The sequence below is a fragment of the Coregonus clupeaformis genome, chromosome 3 (genome assembly GCF_020615455.1).
Source record: "Coregonus clupeaformis isolate EN_2021a chromosome 3, ASM2061545v1, whole genome shotgun sequence".
In the NCBI taxonomy this organism is placed as follows: domain Eukaryota; kingdom Metazoa; phylum Chordata; class Actinopteri; order Salmoniformes; family Salmonidae; genus Coregonus; species Coregonus clupeaformis.
Genome location: NC_059194.1, coordinates 2,485,238 through 2,506,494, shown reverse-complemented (window position 1 = coordinate 2,506,494; position 21,257 = coordinate 2,485,238). Strand labels below are relative to the sequence as shown.

The 21,257-nt window shown below is 48.4% G+C and overlaps 1 protein-coding gene across 2 annotated transcripts in view; it reads left to right on the top strand.

Moving 5' to 3' along the window:
* The first annotated feature begins 757 nt into the window (after nt 1-757).
* LOC121538981 (gamma-aminobutyric acid receptor subunit beta-2) overlaps nt 758-21,257 on the top strand; it is an 89,844-nt gene continuing 69,344 nt past the window's right edge. The window contains exons 1-3 of one of the 2 annotated variants that reach the window (XM_041847153.2): nt 758-947; nt 1,095-1,195; nt 1,827-1,894. In XM_041847153.2, coding sequence (XP_041703087.1) covers nt 871-947; nt 1,095-1,195; nt 1,827-1,894 — 246 coding nt within the window. In that variant the 5' untranslated portion in view covers nt 758-870. The remainder of the gene's footprint in view (nt 948-1,094; nt 1,196-1,826; nt 1,895-21,257) is intronic. The other variant, XM_041847146.2, reaches the window with a different exon arrangement.

The following is a 21,257-nucleotide window of genomic DNA, read 5'->3' as shown; positions in this document are numbered from 1 at the left end:
CTGGATGCTTGTATGATAGGTAGGGCTATGTGGCTATTGGTCATAGCCAGCAATGTTTGAACTGAGTGAATGAATTGAGCTGCTCTAAGCTAGGGTTGTGCAATACATATGGTTATATATATGTGTGTGTGAGGTAAACATTTTTAGACAAGTTTTGATTGGAAGGGGTGCTGTAAATGTTTCCCCTTCATTCTAAACACATGATGTGCAAGACAAATGTTGACAATCACATGATTGTTATGATTGTAATGTTTTTATATTAATATAAGTTGTGTGAATGTTATCATCTAGTCTGACTTGATGTGATTTGTGTCTGTAGATTTAAGGATTTAATGTCTTGCTATCAACTTCTAATGAGAAATTATACTGATTGCCCCAACATTTGACACAATAAACTTTTGTTGACTTTAAATTTGTGAGAATCTGACAATGTATAATACTGTAATTCACTATATCCCATTGATTGTAATATAAATACACGATATCCTATAGATGTTATTATTAATACACTATATCCTATTGCTTTTATTAATTGGTTTGCACTGTTCATTGCAAAGTTCTCTGAACTATCAACATAAGCCAATATAAGGCTTAAGCTGGAATGATACTAATTGTATTTTGGCTGTTAGGTTCTAGTGGTCGGGTCGGGATGGCATAAGATATTTTCTTCATTACGGTCATCCATCCACTTGTCCCTTTAAATTGTTTCTCTGCAATGGAAACCACTCATCCACAATCATCACTCGCCAGTGTTTGATCTACTGGTAGGATGTACGCATGCGTCCCTCATTGGGTTCTCGGAGCTTTCTGGAGTAAGTTGGATGTGCGTTCTCCTCACTCGCATCCCGAAAGCACATCAAAACTGTTACGATGGGGAAGCTCAGGAAAAACCACTTTGGAATTTTGACATTTTCGTTCTTTTTTACTTTTATCTGCTGTGCGCAAAGGTAAATTGGAGTTTGTGTTTTTACGCTCATTCTTCAATCTCATTGCATGGCATGTATCCTAGGCTATTTAACGCGTCTTCCCGGTGTATCATATCTTTAATAAGGTATTTGCATGACGACCACCTTCTGTTCTGTCTCTCCCCTCAGCGCCAAAGATCTGAGGGATCCCAGTAATATGCCGCTGGTTAAAGACACGGTGGACAGACTGATGAAAGGCTACGACATTCGGTTGAGGCCAGATTTCGGAGGTAAGAAGAAAGGCGAAAGGAAAGCAAATCGAAATGTTGAATGTCATGTTTGCAGTCATTTATGACGTGCAGTGCTATACATGTTTAATGAATTGCTGCAAAAACCTCTGGTACAATTTTTCTCCTCATGATCAATCTTCAATCCATAGAGTAGGCTACCTCTCCAATTGCAGTGATATTACAGTGTGATAGCCTACCATCCAAATAAAACACGTATTTTTCCCGTCACCAAAAACCTTTTCCAATGTACCACCTTCAAATGATTTAATAAGACATGCTAGCCTATTCTGTATGGAGAAGACGGGTCTCTAACTTGATGATCAATTATATTCGCAGCCTGTGGAACTTCTGGTTGCCTATCATTCTGTCTGAAACGAAAATCATCAAGGGAGTTCCAAATGATGACGCTGATGATTATAGTCATTTTAATTGACGACGATGATCATTAAGACTGCATAAAACATTTATCATGTACATTGATGAGCGAACATGGTGATCTATCATTGACAGCAACCAACTGGTAGAATAACGGTATCACATTCTAGAATAACGGTCAGCAAATTCTTATTTCTAATAGGGGAAAGAAAGAATCCCGTTCTCCTTTAATAACTTGCTTTTCTTCGCTTCACAGGTGCGCCGGTGGCAGTGGGGATGAATATAGACATCGCCAGCATAGACATGGTGTCTGAAGTCAATATGGTACGTCAATCCTTATTATTCTCAGTATGCCTGGCTGAGTATATTCGTATAGAAAAACCTATAACGCATTGTCATCCATGTTTGAAAAGGGCATTTAACGCATGTCACGTTCTGCATTATGGTGAATTATGGTAATGATATGGGATAGTCTGATGATAATTTGATTCTATAATGGAATCGATTCTCGTGTTGAATAGTGTTCTATCATACAGTGGGCTCAGGCTCCGTCTCAGGCTCTGCATTTAGCATTTTTTCTGCCATCGATGGTTGGTGTGTGTTGGTTCCCATTTGAATTCAAAACACACGCTCACTGGCGCACTTGTACGGACATCCTTGCGTGCACAGTCAAGGCTGAGGCTGTGGCGTCTTCTCATTCTGTTAGGCTACTTGTGTCAAGCGGTTGACTGCTATCATTTTGTTTGACATGACAGCGGCGCGTTATAACGCCAAGTCAAGAAGACGAACGGAAAAACAGAGATAATTTCCCTTTTCTCTCCTAATGCAAAATTCTTTTCAACGTGATTGCGCCGCGCGCTCCTTTGGGAGAGATATCTAGCTCGAGCCTCACTTCACTTTGAAGCGCGAGGTGGAGCACATCATCAGCTACGTAAATTATCCCCCCTCCCCTTGTCAGATCATGAGTGATGACGTAAATATGTGGTTAATAATACATGTCTGGACATACGATGGTAATTACGAGGGTATTTAATCGAGCTCCACTACACAATGTTATGAGTGCGTCCCAAATGGCACCCTTTTCCATATATAGTGCACAACTTTTTTATTCCATGTATAGTGCACTACTTTTGACCAGAGCCCTATGGACCCTGGTCAAAAGTGGTGTACTGTATAGTTGTGCCATATGGGACACACAGCCTGTCTCCGTGCTGTAGAAAACCACTAGGTGCACAGATATGGTGTAAAGAGGATCTCTCTCTCTCTCTCTTCTCTCTCTGTGCTCTGGATAAGAAATAGGCATCTTATGTAACACTGTATCAATGGTTTGCTCTGGAGGAGGCTTGGCGGTTGAGAGGGGCTGTTCTGTTCTCTTTCTGCAACTGAATTCATATTTGATCCATTGTTGCATTTGGCATGTTTTTCCAGTTGATTTTATTGCTGAGAGTTAATTTAATTGATCTGATTGTACATTTTCCCCTAAATAAGACTGTGGTAAGACAGTGCACTATGTTAGTTGGTTAGATGGCTTGGTTGTTTGGGCTTGATGCTGGAAACACAGTGAGTTGTGTGTTGTTGTGGGGTTTGATTCCTGTGTGGGCCATGTGTACTGAATCACTATAATGCTATAGGTCGGCCTGGATAAAAGCATCATCAGCTGAATTACCATAGTACTTCCTGTGAGGAAGGGATGTGGAAGTTCGTTTTGGTTAAAGAGGACGCAGCTAGGATGAAAGGGCTGTGGGGGTCCTCTGGGATGTCAACCAGTACGCCCCTCCCTCTTCTCCTCCTCCCTCCTCTCCACCTCCTCTCCTCCTCCCTCCCTCCTCTCCTCCTCCCTCCCTCTACTCCTTCCTCCATTCTCTCCTCCTCCTCTCCTCCTCCCTCCCTCCTCCCCTCCTCCTCTCCTCTTCCTCTCCTCCTCCCTCCCTCCTCTCCTCCTCCTCTCCTCCTCCCTCCCTCCCTCCTCTCCTCCTCCCTCCCTCCTCTCCTCCTCATCTCCTCCTCCCTCCCTCCTCTTCTCCTCCTCTCCTCTTCCTCTCCTCCTCATCTCCTCCTCCCTCTCTTCTCCTCCTCTCCTCTTCCTCTCCTCCTCCTCCCTCTCTCCTCCTCACTCCCTCCTCTCCTCCTCCCTCCCTCCCTCCTCTCCTCCTCCCTCTCCTCTCCTCCTCCTCTCCTCCTCCTTCCCTCCTCTCCTCCTCTCCTCCTCCTCCTCTCCTCCTCCCTTCCTCCTCCTCCCTCCCTCCTCTCCTCCTCCCTCCCTCCTCTCCTCCTCTCCTCCTCCTCTCCTCCTCCCTCCCTCCTCTCCTCCTCCCTCCTTCCCTTCCCTTCTTTTTAAATGCCTGGCTGCCTGGCTGCGTCTTTGCTGTCTCTGGCCTGGATTTCCATGTAATCTAACTTTTATCTCTCTAAAGGGTGATGTTACTTAAAAACTCTGAATCCACATCAACTTGCATTCATCCGTAAAAATAAACGCTGCTTCATACAGCCAGCCACTCAGTGTGTAACATAACAGTGCACAAAAGAACGAACAGAACAGAACAGTGAATGGAGAGAGAGAGAGAGAGAGAGAGAGAGAGAGAGAGAGAGAGAGAGAGAGAGAGAGAGAGAGAGAGAGAGAGAGAGAGAGAGAGAGAGAGAGAGAGAGAGAGAGAGAGAGAGAGAGAGAGAGAGAGAGAGAGAGAGAGAGAGAGAGAGAGAGAGAGAGAGAGAGAGAGAGATAGAGAGGATGGGGACTGACGTCATGCCAACTCCCTGTAGCTATGAGAACATTCTTCTCGTTTCGTTTCACGGAGGAGAGAGAATTGGCTTGCAGGGCAGGAGTATAAGCATGGCCCTCCTCTCATCCTCTCCTCTCATCCTTTCTTCCACTCCTCTCATCCTCTCATCCTCTCATCCTCTCCTCTCATCCTCTCATCCTTTCTTCCACTCCTCTCATCCTCTCATCCTCTCATCCTCTCATCCTCTCTTCCTCTCCTCTCATCCTCTCTTCCACTCCTCTCATCCTCTCTTCCTCTCCTCTCATCCTCTCTTCCTCTCCTCTCATCCTCTCTTCCTCTCCTCTCATCCTCTCTTCCTCTCCTCTCTTCCTGTCCTCTCATCCTCTCTTCCTCTCTTCCTCTCCTCTCTTCCTGTCCTCTCATCCTCTCTTCCTCTCTTCCTCTCATCCTCTCTTCCTCTCCTCTCATCCTCTCTTCCTTTCCTCTCTTCCACTCCTCTCATCCTCTCTTCCTCTCCTCTCATCCTCTCTTCCTCTCCTCTCTTCCTCTCTTCCTCTCCACTCATCCTCTCATCCTCTCCTCTCATTCTCTCTTCCTCTCCTCTCATCCTCTCTTTCACTCCTCTCATCCTCTCTTCCTCTCCTCTCATCCTCTCATCCTCTCTTCCTCTCTACCTCTCCTCTCATCCTCTCTTCCTCTCCTCTCTTCCTCTCCTCTCATCCTCTCATCCTCTCTTCCACTCCTCTCATCCTCTCTTCCACTCCTCTCATTCTCTCTTCCTCTCCTCTCATCCTCTCTTTCACTCCTCTCATTCTCTCTTCCTCTCCTCTCTTCCTCTCCTCTCTTCCTCTCCTCTCATCCTCTCTTCCTCTCCTCTCTTCCTCTCCTCTCATCGTCTCTTCCTCTCCTCCAAAACGTCTGCACGACCGACGCATTTAGATGAAATGAAAAGTGCAAAAAATATTCTCTCTCTCTCTCCCTCCCTTTCTCTTTATATCTCTCTATCCCTCTCTCACCTCACTCTCATTCTCCCCCCCCCCTCTCTCTCTCCCTCTCTCTCTCTCTCTCTCCATCGTCCCACACAGTTATTATTACCTTCTGAATGTGAATCCTCCTCTCATGGTTATGTAAGAACCTTCCTTCCTTCTAACAGCAGACAGGTTGGTGGTGCTGGAGTTCCTCTCCTTTGTCTCTTCTAGAGGTCCTCTCCTCTGTCTCTTCTAGAGTCCTCTCCTCTGTCTCTTCTAGAGGTCCTCTCCTCTCTGTCTCTTCTAGAGGTCCTCTCCTCTCTGTCTCTTCTAGAGGTCCTCTCCTCTCTGTGTCTTCTAGAGTTCCTCTCCTCTGTCTCTTCTAGAGGTCCTCTCCTCTCTGTCTCTTCTAGAGGTCCTCTCCTCTCTGTCTCTTCTAGAGGTCCTCTCCTCTCTGTCTCTTCTAGAGGTCCTCTCCTCTGTCTCTTCTAGAGGTCCTCTCCTCTGTCTCTTCTAGAGTTCCTCTCCTCTGTCTCTTCTAGAGGTCCTCTCCTCTGTCTCTTCTAGAGGTCCTCTCCTCTCTGTGTCTTCTAGAGGTCCTCTCCTCTGTCTCTTCTAGAGTTCCTCTCCTCTGTCTCTTCTAGAGGTCCTCTCCTCTCTGTCTCTTCTAGAGGTCCTCTCCTCTCTGTCTCTTCTAGAGGTCCTCTCCTCTCTGTCTCTTCTAGAGGTCCTCTCCTCTGTCTCTTCTAGAGTTCCTCTCCTCTCTGTCTCTTCTAGAGTTCCTCTCCTCTCTGTCTCTTCTAGAGTTCCTCTCCTCTCTGTCTCTTCTAGAGTTCCTCTCCTCTGTCTCTTCTAGAGTTCCTCTCCTCTCTGTCTCTTCTAGAGGTCCTCTCCTCTCTGTCTCTTCTAGAGGTCCTCTCCTCTCTGTCTCTTCTAGAGGTCCTCTCCTCTCTGTCTCTTCTAGAGGTCCTCTCCTCTCTGTCTCTTCTAGAGGTCCTCTCCTCTCTGTCTCTTCTAGAGGTCCTCTCCTCTCTGTCTCTTCTAGAGTTTCTCTCCTCTCTGTCTCTTCTAGAGGTCCTCATCTCTGTCTCTTCTAGAGTTCCTCTCCTCTCTGTCTCTTCTAGAGTTCCTCTCCTCTGTCTCTTCTAGAGTTCCTCTCCTCTGTCTCTTCTAGAGTTCCTCTCCTCTCTGTCTCTTCTAGAGTTCCTCTCCTCTCGGTCTCTTCTAGAGTTCCTCTCCTCTCTGTCTCTTCTGGAGTTCCTCTCCTCTCTGTCTCTTCTGGAGATCCTCTCCTCTCTGTCTCTTCTTCTCAACATCTCTTCTTGGAGACTAAATGGAACCCTATTCTCTCTATAGTGCACTACTTGTGGCCAGAGCCAGCTCCAAACAGCCAGGTTGTTGGTTGCTGCTCTGTCTTTCTCCTTCTCAGATCTCCAGTCTTGAAGACTGAAGTTGTGTCCAGGGTTGGGGTCAATTCCATTTAAATTATATAAAACAATACCAAATTCCAATACCAAATTCCAAAAATTGTAATTGGAATGGGAATTTCAGTGTACTTCCTGAATTGACTGGAATTGAATTGAAATGATTTGACGCCATCCCTGGTTCCATCCAAAATGGCGCTCTATATATGAAGTGCATTTCTTTAGGATTTGGTCAAGGTAATGGCCACAAGGGCACTATATAGGAGGAATAGGGTGCCATTTCAGATGAGTGGTACTGGTTTGAGTTTCAGCTCCCTCCCGGTCATTACGTCTCCCTATACATCCCTCCCAGCCCCAGGCCCAATATGCAGATAATAGCGTTGGATGAGATTGATATTACATGATCAATAATGCAGCAGTGGTCCGTGTCCTGTCCTGTGCTCTGTAGCAGGGTGACCCCCTCTAACGGTCAGAACAGCTTTGATCGCGACACGTCACAACAGTCTGCTGCTAGATTCAAGAAATGATTGAGAGAGGGGAGGAGAGGGTGGGTGAAGGATGGGGAGCGAGGGTTGGGGAGAGGGGGGAGAGAGGAGAGAGAGACAGTTTACCTGTCTGAATTTCAATGGCTCCTCTTTTGAACTGTGAATCCTTGTTCTCTCAGCTGAGACAGCTCAGCAGGGGGGGGAGCAAATCAAAAGTCTGATTAAAAACAAGGAACCATATAATTTCTATTACACCCCCCCCCCCCCACCACCACACAGACACATCATTGTAATACCCCCCACCCCCACACCACAGACACATCATTGTAATACCCCCCCCACCACACAGACACATCATTGTAATACCCCCCCACCACACAGACACATCATTGTAATACCCCCCACCACACAGACACATCATTGTAATACCCCCCCACCACACAGACACATCATTGTAATACCCCCCCACCACACAGACACATCATTGTAATACCCCCCCCACCACACAGACACATCATTGTAATACCCCCCCACCACACAGACACATCATTGTAATACCCCCCCCACCACACAGACACATCATTGTAATACCCCCCACCACACAGACACATCATTGTAATACCCCCCCCACCACTGTGTCACTGTGTGTGTGTGTGTGTGTGTGTAAATGTCACTGTGTGTCACTGTGTGTGTGTGTGTGTGTAAATGTCTGTGTGTGTCACTGTGTGTGTCACTGTGTGTGTCACTGTGTGTGTGTCACTGTGTGTGTGTGTGTCACTGTGTGTGTGTGTGTGTGTGTGTGTGTGTGTGTGTGCGTTTCCTCTCTGACCATGTCTTCCCTCATCTCTGTCCTCCTTCCTGACTCACTGGGGTCAGTGGAAATGGAAATGTGGCCCAAATGTGATATTATGTTGACCAATTTCTGGTACTCCTCTCCTCTCCTCTCCTCTCCTCTCCTCTCCTCTCCTCTCCTCTCCTCTCCTCTCCTCTCCTCTCCTCTCCTCTCCTCTCCTCTCCTCTGTCATCTTATTGCTCTGTAGGGATCTGGCTCTTTAGCATTGTGATCTTGATTTCACAAATATACACCGTTGAGGTTATGTAGTTGAACGGTTGTAGGGTTATATGGTTGTGAGGTTATGTAGTTGAACGGTTGTAGGGTTGTATGGTTGTGAGGTTATGTGGTTGAACGGTTGTAGGGTTGTGTGCAGTTAATTTGCAAAGTGGATAACAAGGAGGTGTAGAATATGGTTGTTTTCAATTTGCCCTCCCCATTGCTCCTAGCTCGCTTTTTTACGCTGACGGTGTATTCGATGAACAGTTTGTGTGCAAGGGTTATTCCTCTGTCTCTATCCATTAATTAGACCTACACGTGGGCTACCTGCTCCTGCGCTAGTTGGTTCAGTTGCTGTTCAAACGGACTGCCAGACTGCCAGCACTACAATACTGTTAATTAGTGTTCTGTGAATTAACTGATTTAAAGCAAGCAGCTGTGGTTGAGATGAATTAGTGGGGCGTGAATGTTGTGTTCATTACCATCATTACCCTGACAAGCATTATGTCTTTACATCACAGAGTTATTTAGGAGGGAGGGCTTGGATCTGGCTATGAAGGTCAGACAGATATTTAGTTAGTTAGTTACATAGTTACATAATTAGTTACATAGTTAGTTACATAATTAGTTACATAGTTACATAGTTAGTTACATAATTAGTTACATAGTCAGTTACATAGTTAGTTACATAGTTAGTTACATAGTTAGTTACATAGTTAGTTACATAATTAGTTACATCATTAGTTACATCATTAGTTACATAGTTAGTTACATCATTAGTTACATAGTTAGTTACATAGTTAGTTACATAGTTAGTTACATAGTTAGTTACATAGTTAGTTACATAGTTAGTTACATAGTTAGTTACATAGCCGCAGGAAGTAGGGATGCTATTGGTGCTGCAGCACCCCCAGATAAATTGAAAATAAATAAATAATAATTATATATATATATATATATATATTTTAAACTAAATCATATTACTCCTGTGTGAAATAGGATCAGGTTTGTCCCCCATGTTCATGTTAAAAATGCTAAACTGATCTGGTCAAAAGCAGTGCACTATATAGGGAATAGGGTGTCGTTTGGGATGCAGACCTTATGCCTAGTGTGTGAATTAGCATCCATTTTGATCATCTTGTTTGTTCTAACGACCGATTTCTGTTCCATTTTATTTCCAGCTTCTGGTGGGAAAAGTGAGCTTGTGATATTTTTACTCATTGTTGCTATGACAACGCGGCACTGTGTTGTTTTGGGTTTGGTGAATCAAGAAGGGAAGGAAAAGGAACTGACTATGTAACTGACTATGTAACTGACTATGTAACTGACTTGAATTGCTTACTTAATCAAGTGTGTTGATGGTTGTCACGATCGCTGACAGATGAAGCGGCCCAAGGCGCAGCGTGATAGGCGTATATACTTTATTAAATGTACACAACACGAACCAAAACAACAAAACAAACGATACGTGAAGTCCTAGGTTAAACAACAAACCTTACGGATCAAGATCCCACAAAACAAAAGTGCCAACAGGCTGCCTAAGTATGGTTCCCAATCAGAGACAACAAGCAACAGCTGCCTCTGATTGGGAACCACCCTGGCCAACATAGAAATACGTGAACTAGAACACCCATAAACAACTAAACATAACAAGTCCACACCCTGGCTCAACATTTAAGAGTCCCCAGAGCCAGGGCGTGACAGTACCCCCCCCCCAAAGGCGCGGACTGCGACCGCGCCAACCAAACACAAAAGGGGAGGGGCCGGGTGGGCATTCCGCCTCGGAGGCGTGACCACCACTCTCTCGCTACCCCCCCGTAGCGCCCCTGGTCTGGTCTGGCCCTGCTGGCCGGAGCTGGACTGGACACCGGTGGAGCGGATTGCTCAGGCTCCGGTGTGGAACAGCTGACCGGTGCCTGACCAGGCACCGGTGGAACAGGCACGGACCGTGCCGGACTGACGACGCGCACCACTGGCTTGGTGCGGGGAGCGGGAACGGGCCGGACCGGGCTGACGACGCGCACCACTGGCTTGGTGCGGGGAGCGGGAACGGGCCGGACCGGGCTGACGACGCGCACCACTGGCTTGGTGCGGGGAGCAGGAACGGGCCGGACCGGGCTGACGACGCGCACCACTGGTTTGGTGCGGGGAGCAGGAACAGGCCGGACCGGGCTGGCGACGCGCACCACAGGCTTGGTGCGGGGAGCAGGAACGGGCCGGACCGGGCTGACGACGCGCACCACTGGCTTGGTGCGGGGAGCAGGAACGGGCCAGACCGGACTGACGACGCCACCACTGGCTTGGTGCGGGGAGCAGGAACAGGCCGGACCGGGCTGGCGACGCGCACCACAGGCTTAGTGCGGGGAGCAGGAACGGGCCTGACCGTACTGGGAACACACACCACTGGCCTTGTGCGGGAATCAGGAACGGGCCGGACCGGACTGGTAACACACCCCAGTACCTCTTGCCGTGCCTCTACACTACCCTTCTCCCTCGTGACCAGTGGCCCCAGTAACCTGGCGGCCTCCTCTGCTAACCTGCCGAACCGCTCTATCGCGGCCTCCCGCTGCCTCGCCGTCCACGGTGTGAGCCCCCCCCCTAAACATGTATTGGGCTTGTCTCTCCCCCGTGAACATGGCCTCCATGGCTCTCGCCAGACTCTCACTCTTCTCCTCCCACGTCCATCCTCTCTCCTCTTCACGCTGCTTGATCCAGTCGTGGTGGGATCTTCTGTCACGATCGCTGACAGATGAAGCGGACCAAGGCGCAGCGTGATAGGCGTACATACTTTATTCAATGTACAACACGAACCAAAACAACAAAACAAACGATACGTGAAGTCCTAGGTTAAACAACAAACCTTACGGATCAAGATCCCACAAAACAAAAGTGCCAACAGGCTGCCTAAGTATGATTCCCAATCAGAGACAACAAGCAACAGCTGCCTCTGATTGGGAACCACCCTGGCCAACATAGAAATACGTGAACTAGAACACCCATAAACAACTAAACATAACAAGTCCACACCCTGGCTCAACATTTAAGAGTCCCCAGAGCCAGGGCGTGACAGTACCCCCCCCCCAAAGGCGCGGACTGCGACCGCGCCAACCAAACACAAAAGGGGAGGGGCCGGGTGGGCATTCCGCCTCGGAGGCGTGACCACCACTCTCTCGCTACCCCCCCGTAGCGCCCCTGGTCTGGTCTGGCCCCGCTGGCCGGAGCTGGACTGGACACCGGTGGAGCGGATTGCTCAGGCTCCGGTGTGGAGCAGCTGACCGGTGCCTGTGGAACAGGCACGGACCGTGCCGGACTGACGACGCGCACCACTGGCTTGGTGCGGGAACGGGCCGGACCGGGCTGACGACGCGCACCACTGGCTTGGTGCGGGGAGCAGGAACGGGCCGGACCGGGCTGACGACGCGCACCACTGGCTTGGTGCGGGGAGCAGGAACGTGCCAGACCGGACTGACGCGCGCACCACTGGCTTGGTGCGGGGAGCAGGAACAGGCCGACCGGGCTGGCGGGCGCACCACTGGCTTGGTGCGGGGAGCGGGAACGGGCCGGACCGGGCTGACGCGCCGCGCACCACTGGCTTGGTGCGGGAACGGGCCGGACCGGTGACGACGCGCACCACTGGCTTGGTGCGGGGAGCAGGAACGGGCCGGACCGGCTGACGACGCGCACCACTGGCTTGGTGCGGGGAGCAGGAACGTGCCAGACCGGACTGACGACGCGCACCACTGGCTTGGTGCGGGGAGCAGGAACAGGCCGGACCGGGCTGGCGACGCGCACCACTGGCTTGGTGCGGGGAGCAGGAACAGGCCGGACCGGGCTGGCGACGCGCACCACTGGCTTGGTGCGGGGAGCAGGAACGGGCCAGACCGGACTGACGACGCGCACCACTGGCTTGGTGCGGGGAGCAGGAACAGGCCGGACCGGGCTGGCGACGCGCACCACAGGCTTAGTGCGGGGAGCAGGAACGGGCCTGACCGTACTGGGAACACACACCACTGGCCTTGTGCGGGAATCAGGAACGGGCCGGACCGGACTGGTAACACACCCCAGTACCTCTCGCCGTGCCTCTACACTACCCTTCTCCCTCGTGACCAGTGGCCCCCGTAACCTGGCGGCCTCCTCTGCTAACCTGCCGAACCGCTCTATCGCGGCCTCCCGCTGCCTCGCCGTCCACGGTGTGAGCCCCCACCCTAAAAATGTATTGGGCTTGTCTCTCCCCCGTGAACATGGCCTCCATGGCTCTCGCCAGACTCTCACTCTTCTCCTCCCACGTCCATCCTCTCTCCTCTTCACGCTGCTTGATCCAGTCGTGGTGGGATCTTCTGTCACGATCGTCGTTAGATGAAGCGGACCAAGGCGCAGCGTGATAGGCGTACATACTGTGACGTCACGAGAGGCTACACAGCTTTCAGCGGGGTTGCTCAAGTAGTGCAAGGAGACAAGGTTCAAACAAACCAAGGATTTTATTATAGGTCTTGGGAAATTAACGAAAATATAACAAAAGTCTGTTCTCTTGTGGCTCTTTAAGGGTTAACAGTTCAGGGATGTCTCTTCCACATCCAACATCATAATTCTCACTCGCTCAGATAACTTTTCCCCAGCCTTACTGTAGTCCACGTTGCAGCTAGTGGCCAACCCAGCAAAAAGTCCTTCCAAATGTCTCTCACGTATTTCCACAGGTGCAGATATCCAAAGGTGAGTATTTCCCAAAGGTAAGTATCTCCAAATCCTTATATTCCTCATGGAAGTGGACGTGCAGCACTCTTGTCCTCCCCAGAGCCCAGGTTGGAGACTGTGTCTCTTCCCTTCCCCAACCTTCAGCTCATCAGCTCCTGATTTGTTTCAGCTGCGTGGGAAGATTGGCCATAGAGGGGTGGAGTTCCCGACCATACCAGCAGATGGAGCCATAGCTGTCTGGGTTTGCAGCCACCTCAGGGGGATGTAACGTCCCTCCAGGACACCGCCTCTCGTGACATCACACATCCCCCTCCTCGGGACCGACGTCCTCGTCGGGTAAAGGCAGCGAAGAAGGCATCACGCCGGGAGAGGGCGTCCGCATTGCCGTGGTGCTTGCCAGACTGCTCTCTCTTCAACTCCTCCAACTCTAGGACCAGGGACTCAGCCTCCTGTTGTCTCTCCTTGAGTTTCTTACTGAACGCATCAGCCTTGGTTTTAGCAGAGTTTAGCTTCTGTTGAGCAGCTTTCAGTTCCCTCTCTCTCTCTGCCTCCGCATTCTTCATCTTGTTCTCCAACACCTTGTACTTCTCCTCTGCCTTCTTCTGGACCTCCTTACTACTGCGCAGGGTCTCCTCACACTCCTCGATGGTCCTGCGCAGCCTCTCCAGCTCCTCCTGTTGCTTAGGGAAGGAGCTCTGTTGGAGTTTAGCCTGGAGGATATCTAACTCTTCTGTCTTCATGTCTAACTGTTGCTTTAACAAACGATACCTCTCAGCGGTCCCCTTCAGACCAGACAGTTCTTTGTCCAGATTCTGTAGCTCCGTCTCTGTGTCGGTCTGGGCACCTGCCATCCCTATCAGAGCCCGGGCGGGAGTGAGTAACTCGGAGGATTGCACCGGAGCCTTCCCAGGATGAGTCTTGCCTCTCCGTTTCCGAGGTACTCGGGTTATCCTCTCCTGAGACTCTCTCCAGAGTGGGTAAAAGGCTGGGCAGTCTCGTCCAATTAGGACAGGGACGGGAGGGAATCAACCACCCCCGCCGTCGTGTGTATGGTTCCCCGTGTGCTGGTCATTGTAAGTTCAGTAATGGGGTATTCTCTGGTGTCCCCATGGACACAGGAAACTGGGAGGACTTTCCCCGGGGTCAGACACGTTGGGCCCACCAAATCCTTACGCACCAGGGTGGCCCGGCTACCAGAATCCAGTAAGGCCTCCACATCATGGTGATTCACAGTTACCGGGCAGGTGGGGGGTCGATCTGGGCCGCCATCTACGACTCCCAAGAGCGAGGCAAAGCGGTGTGTGGGTGCTGAGCTGGAGGACTCCGCAGTGGGCATAGGTTCATCGGCTGGTTTCCCACACTGCCAGGAGATATGTCCCATCTCCCCACACCGGTAACACTGTCGAGTTTCCCCCTCCTGGTGTACTCTTCTTGGACCCGCCTGGTTTCTGGCTCCCTCTGGAGCCGGGATAAGTCCTGACGTGGCTGGGTTCGAGACCTTGGGGTCCTTTGGACGGGTTCTTCCCATTTGTGGTGGGGCCGCACTCCTGGGGTCTTTTCGGGAAGCATTCAGCATCTCCGCTGTGGCCTGGTACTTTTCCACAGCTTCCACGGTCAGATCAGCCGTGGTCAAGGCCTGTTGACTGATGAACCGTTTTGCCTCATAAGGCAGGGCGCGTAGGTAACGATCCACCACAACGGCCTCCACCACCGCCGCTGCTGTATTCCTCTGCGGATCCAGCCATTTCCTTGCGATTCGGACAAGTTCATGCATCTGCGCCCGAGGAGGTTGGTCTGGTTGGAAGGTCCAGCTGTGAAAGCGCTGGGCCATACCAAACTTTGTGAGTCCATATCTGCTGAGGATCTCAGACTTCAGGGCATCATAGTCAGTAACCTGGTCAGGGCCCAGGTCCCGGACAGCATTCAGCGATTCCCCGGTTAGAAAGGGGGCTAACAGACCAACCCACTGTTGCTTGGGCCAGGCTTCCCTAGTGGCCGTGGCCTCAAATGCATGCAGGTATGCCTCAATGTCATCGGTAGCTCCCATCTTAGATATAAAGTCACTTGCCTTTATTGGGCGGGTATTTTGGACCACCCTCTGTCTCTGCAACTGCAATTCCTCTGCCTTCAGAAGGTTGGCTTTCTTTTGCTCCTCCAAGAGAGCCACGTTTGCTTGCATCTGGGCTTGCTGGCCAGCAACAAGGGCTTTCAATATGTCCTCCATTTCAGTCGGCGGGGAGCCTACGGCCAACTTGGAAAACTGGGTGATCAAACCTTCGGTATCCTCCTCTGACATGCACTATTAACGCTTGAGCGTGCCCGTATTCTCCACCATCTGTGACGTCACGAGAGGCTACACAGCTTTCAGCGGGGTTGCTCAAGTAGTGCAAGGAGACAAGGTTCAAACAAACCAAGGATTTTATTATAGGTCTTGGGAAATTAACGAAAATATAACAAAAGTCTGTTCTCTTGTGGCTCTTTAAGGGTTAACAGTTCAGGGATGTCTCTTCCACATCCAACATCATAATTCTCACTCGCTCAGATAACTTTTCCCCAGCCTTACTGTAGTCCACGTTGCAGCTAGTGGCCAACCCAGCAAAAAGTCCTTCCAAATGTCTCTCACGTATTTCCACAGGTGCAGATATCCAAAGGTGAGTATTTCCCAAAGGTAAGTATCTCCAAATCCTTATATTCCTCATGGAAGTGGACGTGCAGCACTCTTGTCCTCCCCAGAGCCCAGGTTGGAGACTGTGTCTCTTCCCTTCCCCAACCTTCAGCTCATCAGCTCCTGATTTGTTTCAGCTGCGTGGGAAGATTGGCCATAGAGGGGTGGAGTTCCCGACCATACCAGCAGATGGAGCCATAGCTGTCTGGGTTTGCAGCCACCTCAGGGGGATGTAACGTCCCTCCAGGACACCGCCTCTCGTGACATCACAATACTTTATTCAATGTACAACACGAACCAAAACAACAAAACAAACGATACGTGAAGTCCTAGGTTAAACAACAAACCTTACGGATCAAGATCCCACAAAACAAAAGTGCCAACAGGCTGCCTAAGTATGATTCCCAATCAGAGACAACAAGCAACAGCTGCCTCTGATTGGGAACCACCCTGGCCAACATAGAAATACGTGAACTAGAACACCCATAGACAACTAAACATAACAAGTCCACACCCTGGCTCAACATTTAAGAGTCCCCAGAGCCAGGGCGTGACAATGTCCCTGAGTTGTAGCTTTACTGTATACTGTAGCCTGGCCCTACTCCATTTATCATTAGATTGATTAAGTTAAGCAACAGAAAACCAGTGTGTCTTTAGAAGAAGCTACCCCATCACACCATTAGAAGCCCTAACTGGAATGTGCTGATCTAATGGATCTGTCAGGCGTCTGTTTGTCCAGCCAAGTTAAGTATCTGAAAAACCCAGTCTTAGTAACAGTGGCTAGTGTTGTGTTGTGTTGTAAAAAGCCTCAGGGGTATAGATGGCTAGATAACAGTGAGTGGCTAGTGTTGTGTTGTGGAAGGCCCCAGGGGTATATATGGCTAGATAACAGTGTGGCTAGTGTTGTGTTATGGAAGGCCCCAGGGGTATAGATGGCTAGATAACAGTGTGGCTAGTGTTGTGTTATGGAAGGCCCCAGGGGTATAGATGGCTAGATAACAGTGGGTGGCTAGTGTTGTGTTATGGAAGGCCCCAGGGGTATAGATGGCTAGATAACAGTGTGGCTAGTGTTGTGTTATGGAAGGCCCCAGGGGTATAGATGGCTAGATAACAGTGGGTGGCTAGTGTTGTGTTATGGAAGGCCCCAGGGGTATAGATGGCTAGATAACAGTGTGGCTAGTGTTGTGTTGTGGAAGGCCCCAGGGGTATAGATGGCTAGATAACAGTGGGTGGCTAGTGTTGTGTTATGGAAGGCCCCAGGGGTATAGATGGCTAGATAACAGTGTGGCTAGTGTTGTGTTATGGAAGGCCCCAGGGGTATAGATGGCTAGATAACAGTGGGTGGCTAGTGTTGTGTTGTGGAAGGCCCCAGGGGTATAGATGGCTAGATAACAGTGTGGCTAGTGTTGTGTTATGGAAGGCCCCAGGGGTATAGATGGCTAGATAACAGTGTGGCTAGTGTTGTGTTGTGGAAGGCCCCAGGGGTATAGATGGCTAGATAACAGTGAGTGGCTAGTGTTGTGTTGTGGAAGGCCCCAGGGGTATAGATGGCTAGATAACAGTGTGTGGCTAGTGTTGTGTTGTGGAAGGCCCCAGGGGTATAGATGGCTAGATAACAGTGAGTGGCTAGTGTTGTGTTATGGAAGGCCCCAGGGGTATAGATGGCTAGATAACAGTGAGTGGCTAGTGTTGTGTTGTGGAAGGCCCCAGTGGTATAGATGGCTAGATAACAGTGTGGCTAGTGTTGTGTTGTGAAAAGCCTCAGGGGTATATATGGCTAGATAACAGTGAGTGGCTAGTGTTGTGTTGTGAAAAGTATCAGGGGTATAGATGGCTAGATAACAGTGTGGCTAGTGTTGTGTTATGGAAGGCCCCAGGGGTATAGATGGCTAGATAACAGTGTGGCTAGTGTTGTGTTATGGAAGGCCCCAGGGGTATAGATGGCTAGATAACAGTGTGGCTAGTGTTGTGTTATGGAAGGCCCCAGGGGTATAGATGGCTAGATAACAGTGTGTGGCTAGTGTTGTGTTGTGGAAGGCCCCAGGGGTATAGATGGCTAGATAACAGTGTGTGGCTAGTGTTGTGTTATGGAAGGCCCCAGGGGTATAGATGGCTAGATAACAGTGTGGCTAGTGTTGTGTTGTGGAAGGCCCCAGGGGTATAGATGGCTAGATAACAGTGTGGCTAGTGTTGTGTTATGGAAGGCCCCAGGGGTATAGATGGCTAGATAACAGTGTGGCTAGTGTTGTGTTGTGGAAGGCCCCAGGGGTATAGATGGCTAGATAACAGTGTGGCTAGTGTTGTGTTATGGAAGGCCCCAGGGGTATAGATGGCTAGATAACAGTGTGTGGCTAGTGTTGTGTTGTGGAAGGCCCCAGGGGTATAGATGGCTAGATAACAGTGTGGCTAGTGTTGTGTTATGGAAGGCCCCAGGGGTATAGATGGGTAGAGAACAGTGAGTGGCTAGTGTTGTGTTGTGAAGGCCCCAGGGGTATAGATGGCTAGCAGGCAGGAAGGCTCCCCCTTGACCCTGACTGTTCCATTTGAGATGTATACTTAACCAGCCACCGCGAACATCCCCTTAGCTCACCACCACAAGGACATTTGTAAACGCAGTGCATTTAGCTAACCCATTGGAAACATATGTTTACATTGCCAAAGCAAGTGAAATAGATAATAAACAAAAGTGAAATAAACAATTTACAAAAATTAACAGTAAACATTACACTTGACTTCCCTGACTAAATAAAGGACTTCCCTGGCTAAATAAAGGACTTCCCTGGATACATAAAGGACTTCCCTGGCTAAATAAAGGACTTCCCTGGCTAAATAAAGGACTTCCCTGGCTAAATAAAGGACTTCCCTGGTTAAATAAAGGCCGTCCCTGGCTAAATAAAGGACTTCCCTGGTTAAATAAAGGACTTTCCCTGGTTAAATAAAGGACTTCCCTGGCTAAATAAAGGACTTCCCTGGTTAAATAAAGGACTTCCCTGGTTAAATAAAGGACTTCCCTGGCTAAATAAAGGATTTCCCTGGTTAAATAAAGGACTTCCCTGGTTAAATAAAGGACTTCCCTGGTTAAATAAAGGACTTCCCTGGTTAAATAAAGGACTTCCCTGGCTAAATAAAGGACTTCCTTGGTTAAATAAAGGCCGTCCCTGGGTATATAAAGGACTTCCTTGGTTAAATAAAGGCTGTCCCTGGTTAAATAAAGGAGTTCCCTGGTTAAATAAAGGAGTTCCCTGGTTAAATAAAGGAGTTCCCTGGTTAAATAAAGGACTTCCCTGGCTAAATAAAGAACTTCCCTGGCTAAATAAAGGACTTCCCTGGCTAAATAAAGGACTTCCTTGGTTAAATAAAGGACTTCCTTGGTTAAATAAAGGCCGTCCCTGGTTAAATAAAGGACTTCCCTGGCTAAATAAAGGACTTCCTTGGTTAAATAAAGGCCGTCCCTGGTTAAATAAAGGACTTCCCTGGCTAAATAAAGGACTTCCTTGGTTAAATAAAGGCCGTCCCTGGGTATATAAAGGACTTCCTTGGTTAAATAAAGGCTGTCCCTGGTTAAATAAAGGACTTCCCTGGTTAAATAAAGGACTTCCCTGGTTAAATAAAGGACTTCCCTGGCTAAATAAAGGACTTCCCTGGCTAAATAAAGGACTTCCCTGGCTAAATAAAGGACTTCCCTGGCTAAATAAAGGACTACCCTGGTTAAATAAAGGCCGTCCCTGGTTAAATAAAGGACTTCCCTGGCTAAATAAAGGACTTCCCTGGCTAAATAAAGGACTACCCTGGTTAAATAAAGGACTTCCCTGGCTAAATAAAGGATTTCCCTGGCTAAATAAAGGACTTCCCTGGCTAAATAAATGATTTCCCTGGTTAAATAAATAACTTTCTTGGTTAAATAAAGGCCATCCCTGGTTAAATAAAGGACTTCCCTGGTTAAATAAAGGGCTTCCCTGGTTAAATAAAGGAATTCCCTGGCTAAATAAAGGATTTCCCTGGCTAAATAAAGGACTTCCTTGGTTAAATAAAGGCCGTCCCTGGGTATATAACGGACTTCCTTGGTTAAATAAAGGCTGTCCCTGGTTAAATAAAGGACTTCCCTGGTTAAATAAAGGACTTCCCTGGTTAAATAAAGGACTTCCCTGGCTAAATAAAGGATTTCCCTGGCTAAATAAAGCACTTCCTTGGTTAAATAAAGCCTGTCCCTAGTTAAATAAAGGACTACCCTGGTTAATTAAAGGCCATCCCTGGTTAAATAAAGGACTTTCCTGGCTAAATAAAGGATTTCCCTGGCTAAATAAAGGATTTCCCTGAATAAATAAAGCACTTCCCTGGCTAAATAAAGGCAGTCCCTGGTTAAATAAAGGCCGTCACTGGTTAAATAAAGGCCGTCCCTGGTTAAATAAAGGACTTCCCTGGTTAAATAAAGGACTTCCTTGGTTAAATAAAGTCTGTCCCTGGGTATATAAAGGACTTCCCTGGTTAAATAAAGGACTTCCCTGGTTAAATAAAGGACTTCCTTGGTTAAATAAAGGCAGTCCCTGGTTAAATAAAGGACTTCCCTGGTTAAATAAAGGACTTCCCTGGTTAAATAAAGGACTTCCCTGGCTAAATAAAGGACTTCCCTGGTTAAATAAAGGACTTCCCTGGCTAAATAAAGGACTTCCCTGGCTAAATAAAGGACTTCCCTGGCTAAATAAAGGACTTCCCTGTCTAAATAAAGGACTACCCTGGTTAAATAAAGGCTGTCCCTGTTTAAATAAAGGACTTCCCTGGCTAAATAAAGGACTTCCCTGGCTAAATAAAGGACTACCCTGGTTAAATAAAGGACTTCCCTGGCTAAATAAAGGATTTCCCTGGCTAAATAAAGGACTTCCCTGGCTAAATAAAGGATTTCCCTGGTTAAATAAATAACTTTCTTGGTTAAATAAAGGCCATCCCTGGTTAAATAAAGGAATTCCATGGCTAAATAAAGGATTTCCCTGGCTAAATAAAGGACTTCCTTGGTTAAATAAAGGCCGTCCCTGGGTATATAACAGACTTCCTTGGTTAAATAAAGGCTGTCCCTGGTTAAATAAAGGACTTCCCTGGTTAAATAAAGGACTTCCCTGGTTAAATAAAGGACTTCCCTGGTTAAATAAAGGACTTCCCTGGCTAAATAAAGGATTTCCCTGGCTAAATAAAGCACTTCCTTGTTAAATAAAGCCTGTCCCTGGTTAAATAAAGGACTACCCTGGTTAATTAAAGGCCATCCCTGGTTAAATAAAGGACTTCCCTGGCTAAATAAAGGATTTTCCTGGCTAAATAAAAGATTTCCCTGGCTAAATAAAGCACTTCCCTGGTTAAATAAAGGATTTCCCTGGCTAAATAAAGGACTACCCTGGTTAATTAAAGGCCATCCCTGGTTAAATAAAGGACTTCCCTGGCTAAATAAAGGATTTCCCTGGCTAAATAAAGGACTTCCCTGGCTAAATAAAGGATTTCCCTGGCTAAATAAAGAACTTTCTTGGTTAAATAAAGGCCGTCCCTGGTTAAATAAAGGACTTCCCTGGTTAAATAAAGGACTTCCTTGGTTAAATAAAGGCCGTCCCTGGTTAAATAAAGGACTTCCCTGGCTAAATAAAGGACTTCCTTGGTTAAATAAAGTCACTTCCCTGGGTATATAAAGGACTTCCTTGG